Genomic DNA, 19,030 nt, shown 5'->3' with positions numbered 1-19,030 from the left:
TGGGGGAGTCTGGGGGCGGGGTGGAGGAGTGTGTGTGTGTGTGTGTGTGTGTGTGTGTGTGTGTGAGTGAGAGAGAGAGAGATGGGCTTGGGGTGGGGCGGGTAAGGTAATGGGGATGAGTGATGGGCTAGGGATGGGGTGGGGCATTGGGGGAGGCATGATGGAACAGGCGATGGGGTGGGGTGGGGTAATAGAGATGGGGTGATGGGCCGGGGGGTGGCATATGGGGGAGGGGTGATGGGTCAGGGTTGGGGTAATGTGGGAGGGGGTGATGGGCTGGGGGTGGGGTAATAGAGGAGGGATGATGAGCCAGGTGGTGGGTTAATAGAGGAGGGGTGATAGGCTGGGGGGTGGGGTAATAGAGGAGGGGTGATGGTCTGGGAATGGGGGGATGGGGAGGGGTGGGGTGAGGGGATGGTGAGGGCTGATAGGCGGGAGGGCAGGAGGGAGATGGGCCGGCCGCGAGGTAGGGTAGGGAGATGGGAGGGACAATGGAGGAGGTGCAATGGAGGGTGGGTGATGGGGGGGTGGGGTGATGGGGTTCTTCTAGTTCATTTGGGGTTCCTGCAATCAGTGACCCATCTTGTTTGAGAATGCACCTGACAATGCGAATGGAGCCTGCAGGCCGAATGGCATGTTTCTGTGTTGTATATTTGATGTGGTGGGGAGGGTGAATGTCCCTTTAAGATGCTCCTACAATTTGGGAAAGGATTGGTAATAACATGTTGTCTGCAGCTGCCTCTTATTACATGGGAGACAGTTCCTGCAATGGATGCAAGTGCATTTGTTGTGAATGACTTCAAGGGAATCCTGGAGTTCCCCCCCCTCCCCCATCCCCAACCCCCGGGAGTGTGACAATGTCCAAGGGTGGGGGCCAGTGAGTGTGAGTGAATGCACAAGTGGGAGTAAATATGGATGTGGAAGGAGTGTGGGAGAATGTGTGGGTGTGACAGTGTACATGTATGTGTAGGTGTGAGTGTATGTGTATGGATATGGCTGTAAGTGTGTAGGTGTGACAGTAGGTGAGTGTATTGGTGTGGAAGGAGCATGAAAGGTGGAGAGATGAGAAACTTTAAGATCTTGAGAGTCACCATCTCGGGGGACCTTTCCTGGACCCAACACACTAATGTTGTCACGAAGAAACCATGTCAATGCCTCGACTTCCTCAGGAGTTTGCGTCGGTTTGCTATGACACCAGAAACCCTGGCAAATTTCTGCAGAGGCGTGGTGGAAAGTGTGGTGACCAGCTGCATCACTGTCTGGTATGGCGACCCCAATACCCTTAGGTGTAAAGCAAGTGGTAGTGGACACAGCCCAGGACACACTCCCCACCATTGAGACCATCTACAGGGAACGCTGCTGTCGGAGAGCAGCCGCAATCACCCAGGATCCACACCACCCAGCACACACTCTGTTCTCGCTGCTGCCATCAGGAAAGGTGTCGGTGCCACAAGACTCGCCCCACCAGGTTCAGGAACAGCTGCTCCCCCTCCACCATCAGACTCCTCAACGACAAACTCAAACAGGGACTCATTTAAGGACTCTTACTTTGTCACTTTATTGATTTATTTTCTATATGTATTGCACATTGTTTACGTTTATTTGATGGCATGTTTTACACTGTGTATGTTTTGTTTGTACTATCAATAAGTGGTATTTCTGCCTGGCCCACAAGAAAAAAAATCTCAGGGTTGTATGTGATGTCATGTATGTCCTCTGACAGTAAATCTGACATCTGAATGTGTGGCTGTGACAGTGGGGAGCCCCTGCACCAGTCTCTGGGATAATATTGTGGTCTCTGAGCTGAACCTGGCGTTGGGGTTGGGATCCCGCCATGCTGGTGTTCCCATGAAACCAACCAGGTACAGCTCAGGGAGGCTGAAGGGCAGATGGAGCGAGGAGTATGTCCGTAGATTCACGAAGGTGTCGCCACAGGGAGATAATGCGATGTTAGCCTTCATTGGTTTGGGTTTCAAATGCAGGAAGGTTTATAAAGCTGTGGTCAGACCTCGGCTGGAGTACTGCGTGCAGTTCTGGTCACCGTGCTGCAGGAAGATGTGATGCGAGGGTAGAGAGATGATTCACTGGGAGGGATCAGTTCAGTTATCAGGAGAGACTGGGGAGGTTGGGTCTGTGAGGGTGAGCAACATCATTGAGCAACCCTTCCACCCTGTCAGGGAAGAGATGCAGGAGGATCAGAGCCACCACCACCAGGCTGAGGAACAACTTCCCACGGGCAGTGAGAATGCTGAACGAACTAAGGTACTGGTCACACTCATCCTCCGAGACTCTCACATTCACAATTACATATGTATCTATGAAATATATGAATACTTGTTTGTCTGTATGTATGTGTGTTGTTTCTGGTTGCGTGTCTGCGTGTTTTGCATCGAGGACCAGAGAAAGCTGTCTTGTCGGGTTGTACTTGTGCAATCGGCTGACAAGAAACTTGGCTTCTCCCTGAAGCCGAGAAGTTAAGAATTATAAGTTGGCTAGATTGGGTGGGCGCACTGCCTGAATTGAAACAGGGAGTTCCCTGGGAGAAAGGGAAACTATTCCTGAGGAATTCGATGACCAGGATGAGGGAGTCAGGCTCTCCAGACTGAGGGCAACCGAGAACAGGCTTGGAGGGCCTAATGGCCAAAGTATCGCGTGCTGGGTTACCTCCTTTTCTTCCCGAAGGTCTGAAAACAACAGTATTCTGCCAGGGAGCATTGTCTGCAACTGGCTATAACTGTGTGGGGATGAATTTCTGTGAAATGGAAGGCTTTTCCCCCCCCCCCCACCCCCCAACCCCAACCCCCAACCTGCTTGGAACCGCTGTGAAATGAGCATCTTCGGTGGATGCTCTGTGACAGAGCAGCTGCTTTGCATTAGACTTTTAGCCTAACCATAACTTTCCTATGTTACGGTGACGAGGTCTGCATGCAGCTCCACTGCTGCGGTCCAGCCAGTGTTTTGTGAAGTTACCACATAATGTCACAACGTTTGCCCTCTATCTACCCATCTACCTTCACCACTGATCCAAATGTGTTGGTATTTTCAGGGTCCGGAAAGATCCTGAAAGACCTTCTGTCCGTCCACCTTCTTTACCACCCTCCCACTGAGTGTACACATCCCATCCCTGATTTACTTTCCAAAATGCATCTCCTTGCACTTCTTGGGATTAAAATCCCATTTGCCCATTTGTAAGGGCCAAAGGCTCATTGCTCGCTGTTGTTGGCTTGGCTGCGGGTGTCGGCGGCGTCCTGGGGTCCAGAGATTGCGTGCATTCGGTATCATCCACCAGTGTGCCTGAGCTATGGTCTGGGGGTTGATGCAATCGCGGGATTGAGCCATTCGTTAGCCTGCATTGACTCTAATGGCGGGATAGACGGTGGGCGAGAAAGGCTCCGATATTTTCTGTTGACCATTACCAAGGGAATTGAACGATACATTACTGAAGAGACTAGTCATTAACAAGGTTAAGAACATTGCCACAAATGCTGGAACTATTTTTGTGTTAATTAATAAACCGTTTTAAAACTCATCTGGACTTCATCGTGAATTCCTCAACAACACCACCACACTGGGTCATCTGGAAATGTACTAATTAGATTCAGATTTATTGTCAGAGTACATACATGATATCACATACCACCCTGAGATTCTTTTTCCAGCGAGCGAGGCAGAATTTTAGAGCAAAAAAAAAACTGTGTACACATGTCCACATTTAAACAAATAAAGAAACATAAACAAACTGACTGTGCAACACAGGAAGGGAGAAAAAAAATCACAGTGCAAAAGTTAGTGTCCTTAAATGAGTCCCTGATTGAGTTTGTCTTTGAGGAGTTTGATGGTGGAGGAGGAGCAGCTGTTCCTGACAATTTTTTCCATACCTTGATGAAGACCGAAGTGTCAGTTCTGTATCTTTACCTTTACCTGCATCTTTACCTGTATCTGTATCTTTGCTCCATAAAATACACTGTTGGACCTGCTGAGTTTCTCCAGCATTGTGTTTGCAGACTTCTGTGTTTTTTCACTTGTAACAGTTGTTCCTGAACCTGGTGGTGAGAGTCTTGTGGCACCGATATCTCTTTCCTGATGGCAGCAGCGAGTATCGTGTGCTGGGTGATGGGTGTCCTTGATGATTGCTCCTGCTTTCCGATGGTACCGTTCCCCATAGATGTTCACAGTGGTGGGGAGGGTTTTGTTGTGATGTCCTGGGCTGTGTCCTCTACCTTCCGGAGGGCTTTAAGCTCAGGGGTATTGGTGTCCCCATACTAGACGGTGATGCAGCCGGTCAGCGCACTTTCCACCACACCTCTGTAGAAATTTGCCAGGGTTTCTGATGTCATACAAAACTTTCACAAACTCCTGAGGAAGTAGAGGAGCTGACATGGTTTCTTCTCGATCCAATCAGTGTGTTGGGTCCAGGAAAGATCCTCCAAGATGTGGACTCCCAAGAACTTAAATGTGCTCACCCTCTCCATCTCTGATCCCCCAGTGATCACTGGATTGTACACCTCTGGCTTTCCCTTCCTGAAGTCAACAATCCGCTCCTTGGTTTTGGTGACATTGAGTGGGAGGTTGTTGTTGGTGCACCCTTTAGCCAAGTTTTCAATCTCCCTCCTATATGCTGACTCATTGTCTGTTTTTGTACAACCCATGACCCTAGTATCATCAGCGAATTTGTAAATGGCATTGTTGTCATTCCGAGCCAAACCTACAATTATAATATTTACTACACCGCCAAGTTACTGATATATTATTGCCAACAAAGGGTCTCAGAACCGATCCCCTACCGTATGTCACTGGTCAGGAAGGCCTCCCTCCACCTCTGCCTCAGACCCAGTTAGACTGCCTGCTTTGGACCCTGTGCAGCCGTTTACCATGCAGATTTTACCAAAGCTTGCTCTTCAGTGAAGTTGGTGAGGGAGGATTTCAACCACACAATGCCTGTGCTGCTTTGTCTGATCACCTGCTTCCTTTTCCAATCTACATCACTCTACAGAACTCTCAGGATTTCCTCCAATTATTACCTGCCCACTGACAAGTCTCATGTTAATATACATCCTGTAAATCCCCTCCCTCACACCGTCTATTAGTATTTTCTATTGTTACGAGTCCAGAGGACCCCAAAACCCAGCAGCAATAGACATGCACCACGACAAAGGGTTACTTAAATAAAAGTTGCTTTTAATTATCTTTGAACATGAAAACAGAATTAAAATTTATCTGATCTCTATTGACTCACTTAACCTACTCTCCCCATTCCCCAGTGTCACCGACTGTAACCCCAACTGACGTTAATCCCCCCTCCCTCACACTGTTCCTCAATAGCCCCTCATCCCCATCCCCCAATGTCACCGAATGTACCCCCACTGATGTTAATCCCTCTCCCTTACACCATCCCTCACTGGTCCCTCTCCCCCAGCACCATCACTGACTGTACTCTCCACTATATAAAATCCCCTCCCCCACACTGTCCCTCAATAACCCCTCACCTCTAGTGTCACTGACTGTACCCCCCCAACTGTGTAAACCCCCCTCTCCCACCTGTCTAACCTATTACTGCTGAGAATGGAGAAGGAGTATCTAGGAAATCCCTGAGCCCCAGTGCACCAACATTCCACCCCCTTGCCCTCTGTGATGGCCTCTGTGGGGACGACATTGACCTCAGCAGCCACTTACAGTGGATGTAAGTCACCCTCCATCCTGAGGAACTACCAAGGAGGATGGGTTTGCGTGTCTGCTTGGGGTTTCATCGGGGGCTCCAGTTTCCTTCCACCATTTCAAAACCACTGGGGGTGCAGGTTAATTGTGTGTAATTGGGTGGCACAAACTCATGGGCTGAAATGGCCTGTCTAAATTTAATTTAAAAAAAATGCGGATCCTCGCGATATCAGACCGAAACCGCTCTCCCTCAGCACTGATATTTCTGGCCTCTTACAATGTCATCCAAAAACCGCTTTCTCCCACACTGCGTAAAACAAAGTAATTGATGTGTAAACACAATGCTGGAGAAACTCAGCAGGTCAAACAGTGTCCTTTATATAACGAAGATTATGACACATACTGCCTGTACTCATGTAATAGTCGAGTATTGGGGGTCAATTGTTCAGGTAAAATTTGTGGGGTCGACTATTACACGCTTACTACTTTTGACCGTGGTAAGTACCTGCGTCGTTTGAGGCGTTGGGACCCCAAATGGCCGGGACTAGGTCGTAATTCCACGTTCAAGGTGTCAGGAGCTCCAGTGGGCAGGCGGCTGGAGCGAGAATCCACGATCAAGGCGTCGGCCCCAGATTTTTGGGGCCAAAAGTGGGGGGGGGGGGGGGGGGGGGGGGGGGTTGCATTTTACACAGGATAGATAGTGTGACAGAGTATATCGAGGTTTTTGGGAGATAGATTGGGAAAGATTTGTTAGAGCAGGTCACACACAAACACTTTAAAACAGATTTTTTGCAGGAGCTTTTGCAAGAGACTTATGATGGACTATTGCAAAAGGTAACAAAGTAGCAATATACAGCAGCAGCTTTGTCTGAAAAACAGTTTGCTGCCTCGAAGAGCATGTGATCTTTGAGGCTGAGCAGCTTTGCTCTCAGAGTGGGAGGGAGTGAGAGAGAGAGGAGAGACACAAGGCACTTTCAGGTGGCCAAAGTACCCCGATGTAAAGCTGCCTATTCTACCCCTATGCGGCTGTTGGGAGGCCACCTGAAAGTGGAGAACCCGGCCAGGAGGATAACTTACCTAATCCTCCACCTGTCGGTATAATCTCCAGGTCTGAGAATCCCCCATTGCACCTGAAAGCAGCAGTGGGACAGCGGCCACAGTCCACACAGCCGGTGTTCGCTTGGACGGGGCTCTCCTTCAGCCGGCATGTTCAGGTGACAGAAAGGCGTCTTCTCTGTGGCCACCTGAATGTCACAGTTGCACTCCCCCAGCCGCATTATCGGCATCCGAGCCCCTGAAAGTAGCTACAGACTTCAGTTCAAGAGGGACAAGCTGGCAAGCTTTGGAAGATGGCCTGGTCAAAGGAGAGGACTTGGCTGTCCGGTGTTTCCCTTTGAATAGGAAAAACAGAAAGGAACTCTGTGGTGACCTAAAAGAAAGAGGTTATCATCTGGAGAACTCTGAAAGGGGGAAAGTTTAGTCAGCAAGACACTGGAGTGGCTGTCCTGGAATGAGAAAACTCTCTCTTTGAAAACCAACAAGAATCCTCCTGAATGGTAACCATTCACCTGTTAAGCTGGTGAACTTTATTAATGCTAATTTCTGTGCACAGTACAAGAATTGCCTGCAGCCAGTGAGATTGGATTGTGAACCAAAGAACATTTCTAAACTTATTTACACATAACACACACACTTAGAATTAGAGGGGGGGTTAAGTAGGTTAAGTGAGTCAATAGAGATCAGTTAAACTTTAATTCTGTTTTCATGTTCAAAGATAATTAAAAGCTACTTTTATTTAAGTAACCCTCTGTCGTGGTGCAAATCTATTGCTGCTGGGTTTTGGGGTCCTCTGGACTCGTAACAATAGAAAATACTGGATTTTTGGGCCAAAAATAGGGGACCGATTTTTACATGGAATCGACTATTATACATATATATGTTCAGTAAGCTTCAGGCTTGAGCCCTTTATCAAGTTATGAGCAAAATGTAGGCAGGTGTCCGAATCAGGTTTCTTTCTCTTTGCTTTATAAAGTACACTGTATGGTTCAGTTTCCCCAGCTTTGTGTTTTTCACTCTCCAGCACCATGTTAGGTAACTGTATCTATCTCATAGTTCACAGTAACCTCTTTCCTTGCCCTCCATTTCCCCAGACCTTATATTACTAGCCAGACCTTTCCTGATACTAACCAGTGACACAGGTCTCGCTGGTATATTCTGTCAATGCTCTGGGGTGCTTTATATCCTCACTTCACACTGTTTAATTTAAGTGCTGGACCAGAGTGGGAAGCAGCAATAAAAATGTGGCTGTAAAACTTAATTGGAAATCCTTGAAGCTGCTGTAAAAGAGACGGAAAGCCCATGTCATGACAGCAGGGCTGATCTGATCTTTCCCGAGCACCCTGCGCCCTCCAGGTCACTCTCGCAACCGGTGACGTGGGATAGGTGCAAACACAACCAGCACCTAATGCACATAGGAACGACACACGGAGTAGATCAATGTTAGATGGAAACCAAGATTGGAAAATGCGTGGTGGGAGGGGTAGTACTGAGGGAGGGTCTCTGTGGGGGAGACAGTACTGAGGGAGGGGCAGTACTGAGGGAAGGTCTCACTGAGGAAGGGTCTCTGTGGGAGGGGCAGTATTGAAAGAGGATCCCACTGTGGGAGGGGCAGTGCTGTGGGAGGGGCAGTATTGAGGGAGGGTCTCTGTGGGAGAGGCAGTACTGAGAGATGTTGAACTGCTTTGTCAGATGACCGTAAAAGATCCTTGGCAGCATCCTGAAGATTGGGGTGGGGTGGGGGGGGGGGGGGGGGGGTTCACGCTCCTGCAGGTCAGCAACTGCTAGCAGTGATCAGAATTGCTCGGGCTGTGAAACGGTTGGGGCCTGCTGGGGCTGTGAGAGGGGCTGCAGCAATGGGTGGGGGCAGAGGGCTGGGTCTGGCTGAGGGTCTGGCACACCACAGGACACGACGATTTGTGGTGTAACTGGAGCTGCTTCACGCTGTAACTGAGCATCTTTGGTCACAGGAGCCCAGCTGCCACTGCTAGTGTGGCGAATGGTATCTGGGCAAGGGTTAACGACCTACCTCCTTCCACCTTGCCGAGGCCCCTTTGCCCCACATCCTGCCATGATCATCAGCTTTCCTGCTCACCTGCTTATCTGCAACTGGCAGGGGAGTGGGGCTGTGCTGAGAGTTCTGGTTTCCAGCCTACCCCAGCGTTGGTTTGGGATAATGACAAACTGCAGCGGTCCTTGAATGGATCTCAAGTCAGGAGCACTCTGCAATTGTTGGCGGAATTCTGGACAGGGTGATCTGAATTTCTGTAGCACCTGTCACTGCAGCAATACAGGCTGTGTTGCAGCACTTCTGTGGTGAACAGAAACCTGTCTGTGCAGAGTAAGATCCCACAAGCTAAAATAAAAACACACGACGCTGGAGAAACTCAACAGGTCAAACAGGGCCCTTTATGTAGCAAAGGTAAAGATACAGAACCGACATTTCGGACGATCCCTTCATCTCTGTCTGCAGACTTTCGTGTTTTACTTCCTAAAGATCCCACAAGCTGCAGTGTGAAACTGGCTAGCTAATATTGCAGAACTGGCAGTCAACATCTTGGGGAGATCGGGCGTAGAAGTTTCTGGAGTCAGCCTGTCTGTGCTGGGATAACAGGTCTCCATCAAGCTGACAGTCCGTCCTTGGCAACCTGTGACGTGGTGCAGCCTTGTCGCAATGCACACGTACGGTCAGGGGCAGGCAGATGCCATGAAACCAGATATTGATTACCGCTGCAGTGCAGTTGGGAAGTTGAGAGGGTGAGAGGTCAAGAGGTCCTGGACTCTCATTACAAGCAGAGGTCAGAGCAGGTTAAGTACATAAGCAACAGACTGAAAGAAAAGCAAACTGTTAATCTGCACCGGGGCAAGGTCAAACTATCGGGGGAGGGGTTGTCAGGGTGACTGGCCTCCAGGTTTGGGCAGGACTGTCCAGGAGGAAAAGATCAATGTCCAGGGCATGCCTGCCCACAGGAACACAAGCCAGGCACCCTCTCAGTAAACCATTCCTTCCCTGCATTTGCCCGAACAATTCTGAGGAGGAAGTGTGAGGTGATGCATTTTGGAAGGACAAACCAGAAACCTGAGCACAGGGTTAATAATCAGACACTTAACTGTGCAGATGAATAGAAGAAACTTGGGGCTCAAATCCATACATCCCTCAAGGTCGCCGCGCAGGTGATAGTATAGTTAAGAAGGCCTATGGGATGGTGGGCTTCATTAGTCGGGGGATTGAGTTCATTGGTAGAGACCACACTTGGAGCATTGTGTTCAGTTCTGATAATCTCATTATAGGAAGGATGTGGAACCTATGAAGAGGGTGCAGAGGAGATTCACCAGGATGTTGCCTGGATTAGAAAACAAGTCTGATGAGGCAAGGTTAGCACAGAAGGATGAGAGGAGACTTGATAGAGGTCGACAAGATTTTGAGCTGGCCGGTTCTGTTTCCCAGGGCAGGATCAGCAAACACCAGAGGATGTTTGTACAAAGTGAAGGGAGGAAAGTTTAGGGGAGAATTTTTTTTTACATAGAGTGCTGTGGGGGCCTGGAATGCCTTGCCTTGGGTGGTGGAGGCTGAAACATTAGGGCATTTAAGAGACTGTTGGGCAGGCACATGGAAGAAGAATAGAGGATCACAGTGTAGGGAGGGTTTAGTAGTTTTTTTTAATATATGGGTCAGCACACCATCAACATTGAGGGCTGAAGGGCCTATACTGTGCTGTCGTGTTCCATGTTCTATATGCTAAAAGTCTTGTTGACCAAGTGAGAACAAGGTGAATGGTTCCTGGAGGGCTCCTACAAGAAGGCCGAGTGTTGATACAGCTGGACATCAACACCCAGAGAGCTCCTACCGCACAACCTGCTGTCTCGGGGTCGGGGCCAGAGGTGGAGGGACACCCATATGGGCACAAATACCACTAAACAAACTGCTGTAAGAGTTCATCTGTGGAGGCCATTTAACGACCCTCTCCCAAACTCTCCATCCCTCTTAGTTTCCCCTAAAATCAGAACATTTTGAAAAACTATTCTGATCATTTGGATTTATTTTAAGCATCAACATGAATTTAATGGAGTAAAATATTCTAAAGTGGAGCAGGACTGAAGAATTAAAGGGCATCCACGTGGAGCAGAGAAGTAGAGGAGTGTCTTTAAATCTGTGGAATTTGTTGCCAGATCCAGAGGTTAAGGGGTTGGCCTCTAAGGAGAGATTGAATCATCTGGGACTCACCGGAATTTGGAAGAATGGGAGGGGATTTTATTGAAACGTATAAAGTTATGAAAGGCATGGATAAGATAGAGGTAGGTAAGTTGTTCCCATTGGTGGGGGAGACTAGAACTAGGAAACGTAGCCTTAAGACCCAGGGTAGTAGATGAGGTGGAACTCCTTTTCCCAGAGGGTGGTGAATCTGGAATTTGCTGCCCATTGAAGCAGTGGAGGTGACCTCAGTAAATATATTTAAGACAAGGTTGGATAAATTTTTACATAGTCGGGGAATTAAGGGACATGGGGAAAAGGACAGATGGTGGAGATGAGCCGATCATCAGATTGGCCATGATTGAACGGCAGAGCAGGCTCGACAGGTCGAGTGGCCGACTCCTGCTCCTATTTCTTGTGTTCTAGTGTTCACAGGTGGTTGTGGAGGCCAGGACTTTGGGTACCTTTAAGGCAGTGTTTCACAGGTTCGTGATTAGCCAGGGCACCAAAGGTCATGGGGAGAAGGCCGGGCAGTGGGGCTGAGTGTGAAAATGAACCAGCCAGCTTATAATTAAATGATGGGATAGACTTGAGGGCTGAAAGGCCTATTTCTGCTCCTATGTCTTATGGTTCCAGAACATGTGTAAATTCTGTGCAATGGTTTCAGCGCGGAGGAGGGGAGGCTGAGAGGTGTAGGAGGGTATGGTAGACTCAGGCCCAGGCAGTTTGTGTAACTTTATGTTGGTGGTGGGGGGGGGGAGGGGTTTACTGGATGAAATTACTCCTGCAAAGGAGGGCAGAGGGAATGTGAAAGCAGGTGGGTAGCGAGGCTCAGTGCTGGAGTTGTCTGGGTGAGGATGCACAGCTTATCCACACTTGGCCTTCTTGTTGCATCGGGTATTGTCACACGTCCTCTGACGAAGTACTTATATAGAGGTCAGATCGGGGTGGCTGTTTGGTGCCTCTGTCAAAAGGCATGAAGGTTTGCCCATATGGAGCCATGCCTGAACACCACAGGAGCTAGCAGAGGATTTCTGGAGCAGAGGAGGACGGGAAGGTTTACACCTTAAGGGCTTAATGGAGTAAATCGGAAGTCAAGTCAAATCAATTGTCATCTCTTCTCCAGTCTTCACAGACAACTGCATCTGCAGGACAAATATTCATACGTGCAAAAAATATTGTTTCCTAAATACAAGGGTCTTGGACGGTGAATGTGAGCAGTTCCTTTGGTCGTTCAGCGTTCTCACTGCCCGTGGGAAGAAGCTGTTCCTCAGCCTGGTGGTGCTGGCTCTGATCCTCCTGGATCTCTTCGCCGACGGGAGCAGCTGAAAGATGCTGTGTGCAGGGGAGTGGAAGAGGTCCTCAATGATTTTGCGTGCCCTATTCAGTCAACAATCCCAGTAGATCACATCGATTCGATGGTGAGGAGGGGAGAGACCCCAGTGGATGGACCTCCGATCCATTTCCCTGCAGAAACCATACCACAGTGTGACGCAGCCAGCCAGAATGCTCTCGACAGAGCTCCTGTAGAAGGTTGACATGACGGTGGCTGGTTGCTTGCCCACTTCAGTCTTCTCAGGAAGTGCAGTCACTGTTGCACCTTCCTAACAAGTGTCCACAACAGGTCACTAGTTAAGTGAATTCCAAGGAACTTGGTGCTCTCCACTACAGAGTTGTTATGTGTAGTGGAGGGTGGTTGTTCCTGGTCCTCCTGAACCCAATGATCATCTCCTTCGTCTTCTCCACATTGAGACTCAGTTGTTCCTCTCCCACCAGATCAGGAGATTATCCACCTCTTCTCTGTAGTGCAATTCATCGTTGTTGCTGATGAGGCCAACGATGGTCGTGTCATCTGCAAACTTGAATCTGTTGGAGCTGATAGAAGACAGGTTGGTCAGAGATCACAACAACACTTGCTGGGGGTTGTCAGTTTTAAAAAAAATTAAATTTACACATACCACACGGTAACGGTCATTTTGGAGACCGTGCCACCCAATTTACACCTAATTAACCTACACCTCCAGAATGTTTTGAACAGTGGAAGGAAACTGGACCCCCCCCACCCCCCAGGGAAAACTCACACAGACACAGGGGAGAAAGTATAAACTCCTTACAGACAGCACGGGATTCAAACCCCGGTCCCCATCACCTGTAAAGGTGCTGCGCTAATGGCTACGCCGACCGTGCTGCCCCTAAACACTGGGCCACGGAATCTGCGATGATTTGGTTTGATAACCTGTGTATGTTTTCTTTTGTTTCTCCAGAGACTTAAGGAACAACCTGATCAGCACCATTGAGACCGGAGCCTTCAATGGGCTCACTGCCCTGAAGCGCCTGTGAGTAAATCTCATTTATCTCAAGTGTGGCTGCGAGTGCCCCGATCACCTCCATGCACCATCTCCCAGCCCACACCTCCCTCCACCAAACACCCCTCTCCCCATTCCCCCACCCCCTCCTCACCTCAACCCCTTCCCTTCCCCTCCCCTCCCCTCCCCATCCGCACCCCCTCCCCATCCCCACCCCTTCCCCATTCCCAACCCCTCCTCATTCTCCCACCCCCTCCTCATCCCAACCCCTTCCCCTCCCCTCCACAACCACACCTCTTCCCCTCCACAACCGCACCTCCTCCCCTTCCCACCCCCAATCCTCTCCCCATCCCCACCCTCTCCCCACCCTAACCCACCCCCATGTCCACCCCTCCTGCTTCTCCTTGATGTGAGGCAGTTGGAGGGACCCGGATGAGGGGAAACGGTGTTGATTCATGATGGTTGTCAGAAGCTGGGACATTTGCAGAGAGCTGGTCTGGTTTGATATTGTGTGTCCAGTGGTCTGAATGACACAACCCAACTAGAGCTTCTTGCTCTGTTGCTATTAATCAAACTTTTCACCTCTTAAATCAAGGGACCTGGCTGAATGTTTAAAGCTTGTTGGCTTGCCCAGAAATGGTGACCTTACAAAGAAAATGGCGGTGCTGATAGAGCTGCTCTAACAGCAGCACTCCTGCTCCTGCAGATCCAGGGAGGGCAGGGAGCGGAGACACAGAGCTGCCCCGCGGGGTTCAACTGCCCAGCCTGATTGCTAACAGCTCCATACAGGCTTTAACTGGCCTGTTAAAGGAGCCAACAGTGGTTTACCCTAAAATCCTGCGATGGCAGGGTCTGGGCCCAAGATGGCAGCGCATCTGATCAACAGCCACTGTGAGGGGTTGCGGGATTTGGGGAAGCAGAGAACTGGCGCAGGGCATAAGAAAACATGGAGACCACCCATCCCCCCCCACCCCTCCTCCCCGCACCGGATTGAGAAGGAGAAGCAGAGAAGATGACCCACTGGACAATGACCTTGACGGCGGACCCAGCGAGGGGCTGTGAGGCTGAAGAACACTCAGGCAGCCAGCCATTGGTGAGTCAAGGCGAGGAACCCAAGTAGGCCACAGGCTGCTGGAGAATGGCTCGAGACTGGCTGAAGGGGCACCAGGAATTGGAACCGGGGTGTGAACGGCCACTGAAAGCTTCCTGATCATGTCGGAGGTTTGGATCAGAAGCTCGGGCTGATGGTTCAGACCGAAGTCTGTGTGGCAGCAGCGGCTGTGGGAGCACTGGAGGTGAATCCACGGACACTCAGCGACCCTGGGGGGTGGGTTCTCTTTTCCTTCTCATTCTTTCTCTGTCTGTAAAAGACGCCAGGCAATTTCTGCTGATGGTGAAGCTTTGTCTGCCTTGCAGTAGACTAAAGGAAATCTAGGGTTGCAGCCCATGGGCCGACACAGGAAATGGCCGTCGAACGCAATGATCAAACAAGCAGCACGCAGGATGGGAGACCCGCTCACATAGGCTGCAGTAATTGCGACCATCAACTGTGAAGGACCTGCAAGAGTTTGCAGGTATGGTCAATTTTGATAATCACTCCATACCTGCAGCGGTCTGCATCATGAGTCTGCTATTTCCCCTCATGGCAGAGCCCAGTAAAGACATTCAATGGACACAGAAGGTGACCAAGGCTTTCCAAGCAACCAAAGACACCCTGGCCAAAGCCACCCTCCTTGTGCATCCCAGGACAGACACCCCGACCACCTTCACAGTAGACGCCTCTAGCACAGTTGAGGAACTGGTTAACAGAGAGTGCAGCTGCTGGTCTTTTTTAGTAAATATCCCAGGCCACCAGAGCTCAAGTCCAGTGCCTTTGATATGGCGCTGTTAGCGCTATATCTGGCAATTTGGCATTTCTGTTACTTCCTGGACAGCAAGTTCAAAATTTACACGGATCACAAACCAGTAACTCGGCCCACTGCAAGGTGTCAGACCTGTGGTCAGCCAGGAAACAGCGGCACCTGTCCTCATATCTGAATTTTCGATGGACATTGAACATATCGCTGGCCAGTCCAATGTGGTAGCAGATGCCCTATCCTGTCCGGCTTTCCTAGTGGTGCACCACCCCTGCTCTATGATACCTCGACTGGTAAACCGCACCCCATCATTCTGGTCACATGGAGGAGGCAAGTTTCCGATTCGGTCCACAGTTTGGCTCACCCCACTATCAGGACTACAGTTAGAATAGTGGCCAACAGGTATGTCTGGCACAACCTCTGTAAAGAGGTCACTCAGTGGCCCAAAACATGTACTCAGTGCCAGGCATCCAAAGTCCAGACCCACAGTAAAGCCCCTACGCAGCCTTTTGAACCAACACGCCACCCTTTCAGCCATGTGCACATAGACATTGTGGGACCCCTACCTGTATCCAGAGGTGTATGTTACCTATTGACCATGGTCAATCGGATGACTAGATGGCCAGAGCAGTGCACTGCTACCTGAAATCTCCATGGAGACATGTGCACAGGCATTACTGAACACCTGGATGGCATGTTTCAGGGTCCCTGAACATTTAATATCTAACAGGGGGGCCTAATTCAGTTCCAGTCTGTGGATCGCCTTAGCAAATGCCCTGGGGACTCAACTCCACCACTCCACGGCATACCACCTGCAGGCCAACGGGCTGGTGGAGAGGTTCCACAGGCTCCTAAATACAGCTCTGATGGCCAGACTCACGGGTCCGGGTTCGGTGCGGACTAGAAGGGCCTAATGGCCTGTTTCCTTGCTGTAATTGTTATGTTATGTTATGTCCGAACTGGGCCAACAAACACCCATGGGTCCTGCTTGAAATCCGTACTGCCCCAAAGGAGGATCTTCTGCCGAGTTGGTCTATGAATTCGTGGCTGCTTCCGAGGATATGGGGGACCTCCTGGCGGCTGTGCGAGTGCCTGGGCTCACTAGCCCCAGTTCAGCCCAGAGCTCATGGCCAAGCCAACACCTTTGTCCCAAAGAACTTTGCAGACAGTCACTACGTATTCGTCCGACACGGGGCCCACCGGTCACCCCTTCAACGGCCTTATGAAAAGCCATACTGCGTCGTCAGGCACAACAGCTCCCCTGCATATTGGAATTGGTGGCAGTGAAGAGACCTTCATGCTCAACCAGCTGAAACCGGCCCACTTGGACCTTAACCAGCCAGTTATTCACCTGACCCCACAACGCAGGGGTTGGCCTCCAACAGACAGCATTCCGCTCACCAGTTCTGAGGAGAGATTCGTGTATCAGCCCGCAAAGTACAGGAAATGGCCGTCAAATGCAGCGACTGAGCAAGCAGCACGCAGGATGGGGTCCCACTCCCATAGGCTGCAGTGATTGTGGCCAAATCAACTCATCGCCGTCAGCAGATTGCAGGGGGTCCAATCCGGGGCTGTAGATCAAAGGCAGCCAATTGGCAGCCAGCTCCGCTCAAGCCACGCCCCGGTGGTGACACGGCTGGCTGCCTATAGAAGGCAGAGCTGCAGCCCAATAAACTCAGTGTCGACTACACTCCCTTCATGAGAGTCTTCTTTCTTGTTATGACCACACCATACCTTGAGGTGTAACCATAGCAACCCACTATAAATATTATATTTTCTGTTTTATTACATGACAATAAAATCTTCTTGAATCTTGAACTGCTGGTATGGATAAAGAGGATATTTGAATTCCAGAGTGGACTATTGCCCCTTCCTGTCCCTTCTGTGTGGAGGGATGGGAATATCATATAATTCATTTTCTGGTCAGACAGGAATTCTGCAATTGATGCTTCCGTAACCTGTCGAAGCCACCGCATTCCAAAACGGAAGCCCAGTTCTCCCAGTCGACTTTGTAAGGAGATAATTGGAGTGCAGGAACAATGAGATTTTTAATTTTAATTTAATTTAGAGGCCATTTCGGCCAACGAGTCCATGCCGCCCAATTTACACCAACTAACATACAACCCCTGGTACATTTTGAATGGTGGGAGGAAACCAGGGTCAGGGAGAACGTACAGGTTCCTTACAGACCGTGCAGGATTCGAAGCTCGGTTCCGATCGCTAGAGCTGTAAAGACGTTGCACTAACCACTACGCCAAGCGTGCCACCCCCCCCCCCCCAGAGATTCCACAACACCATCCACTCTGGGCCCCACACAGTGGGAAGGCATCAGAACCTTGAAGAAGATGCAGAGAGGGTTTACCTAGAAACAAGGACTTCAAGGCCAGAGAATTAATTGATGCGAACCAAGTCTTGAGGTGAAGTGTGGACCGACCACTTCTACCCATGGATGCTGACCGGCCCTCTGAGTTTCTCCGACAATTCTTTTCCTGCTCGAGACTCCACCTTCTGCGACTGTTCACGGTTAGTCGTTGTCTGTTTCACTATTTCTCCCTGGCATCGTGATCTGGCATGTGTGCTGGTGCCTTTTGTAACTCATTGCGATCACCTCTTCCCTTTACTGACAGGGACTTGTCCAACAATAGAATTGGATGTCTGACCCTGGGAATGTTTCAGAGCCTCACGAGCCTGACCAGACTGTGAGTATACATGAGCTCCCACTGTGGGGCCTTCCGAGATGTTAACGTTTCTCCCCATGAGCCTTTAGCTCCTGTTTGAGCCGAGATAGGTGAGGGGAGGTTTGTGGTTTTAGTGAGGTGGTGGCAGGGCTGGGATGTGTCCATGGTTGAAAGCATTTGCTTCCCGTGTTGAACTGGCTGATTCATTGTCCCTGTTAGTAGACTCACAGTAAAAACACACAGTAAATGCTGGAGGAACTCAGCCAATTTGGCAGCGTCCGTGGAAGGTGGAGATATATTCTTTAAGGAATGAACATAAAAGCTGGCAGGCGTCTGAGTAAACAGTGGGGTGAGAATGGGAAGGGGAGGAGTCCAGATCAACAGACAAAAGGTCAAAGGTCTCAAACCACTTCGCTTCTTTCTGGACCAGAGACCTGACCAGTCACCCTCTACCATCACCTTCCTCCGTCTGGCAGAGCTTGCCTTCATTCTAATGTTTGAGTTGTCTCACTTCCTCCAAATCGAAGGGTCCCTGCATGGGTCTCAGCTACATCTGCCTGTTTGTGGGCTTTGTGGAGCAATCCACGCTGCATACCTACACAGGCAAGACGCCCCTCAACTCTTCGTCCGCTATATCGACGACTACATCAGAGCTGCCTCAGGCACCTGCGATGAGCTTGTCAACTTTCATTCACTTCACGGCCAACTTCCACCCCAACCTCAAACTCACCTGGTCCATCTCTGACAACACTCTCCCCTTCCTGGATCTCTCTGTCTCCATCTCGGTAGACAAACTTTCCACAGACATATACTACAAACTCTCCAACTCCCACAACTACCTGGACTACACTTCCTCACGCCCTGTCCCCTGCAAGGATTCCATTCCTTTCTCTCAATTTCACCACATCTGTTCGCTAAATGAGGTCTTCCAGTCCAGATCGTCTGAAATGTCTGCCTTCTTCCCCTCCACCACCATCAACTCAGCTCTCACCCGCATCTCCTCCATTTCCCGCTCATCTGCCCTGGTCCTCTCTGCCCCCAGATGCAACAAACATAGAATCACCCTCATCTCCCACCAGCCTCCGCATCCAACACAATATCCAGCAATTTCCGGCACTTATAAGATCCCACTACCAGACACATCTTCCCCTCTTGTCTCCTCTCTGCCTTCCATTGGGACAGCTCCCTCCTTGAGCACTTATCCCTCCCCACCAATCCATCCCCCCCCCCCGACACCATCCCCTGTGGCTGCATGAGATGCCACATATGTCCACACCTCCTCCCTCA

At 50.1% G+C, this 19,030-nt stretch overlaps 1 protein-coding gene across 1 annotated transcript in view; it reads left to right on the top strand.

Annotated features, from left to right (window-relative positions):
• Window positions 1-19,030, top strand: part of adgra2 (adhesion G protein-coupled receptor A2) — a 166,513-nt gene that overhangs the window by 72,522 nt on the left and 74,961 nt on the right. The window contains exons 3-4 of the mRNA XM_069917465.1: window positions 13,168-13,239; window positions 17,693-17,764. Coding sequence (XP_069773566.1) covers window positions 13,168-13,239; window positions 17,693-17,764 — 144 coding nt within the window. The remainder of the gene's footprint in view (window positions 1-13,167; window positions 13,240-17,692; window positions 17,765-19,030) is intronic.

This window comes from Narcine bancroftii, chromosome 2 (assembly GCF_036971445.1).
Source record: "Narcine bancroftii isolate sNarBan1 chromosome 2, sNarBan1.hap1, whole genome shotgun sequence".
NCBI lineage: Eukaryota > Metazoa > Chordata > Chondrichthyes > Torpediniformes > Narcinidae > Narcine > Narcine bancroftii.
This window is presented reverse-complemented; position numbering and strand designations above follow the sequence as displayed.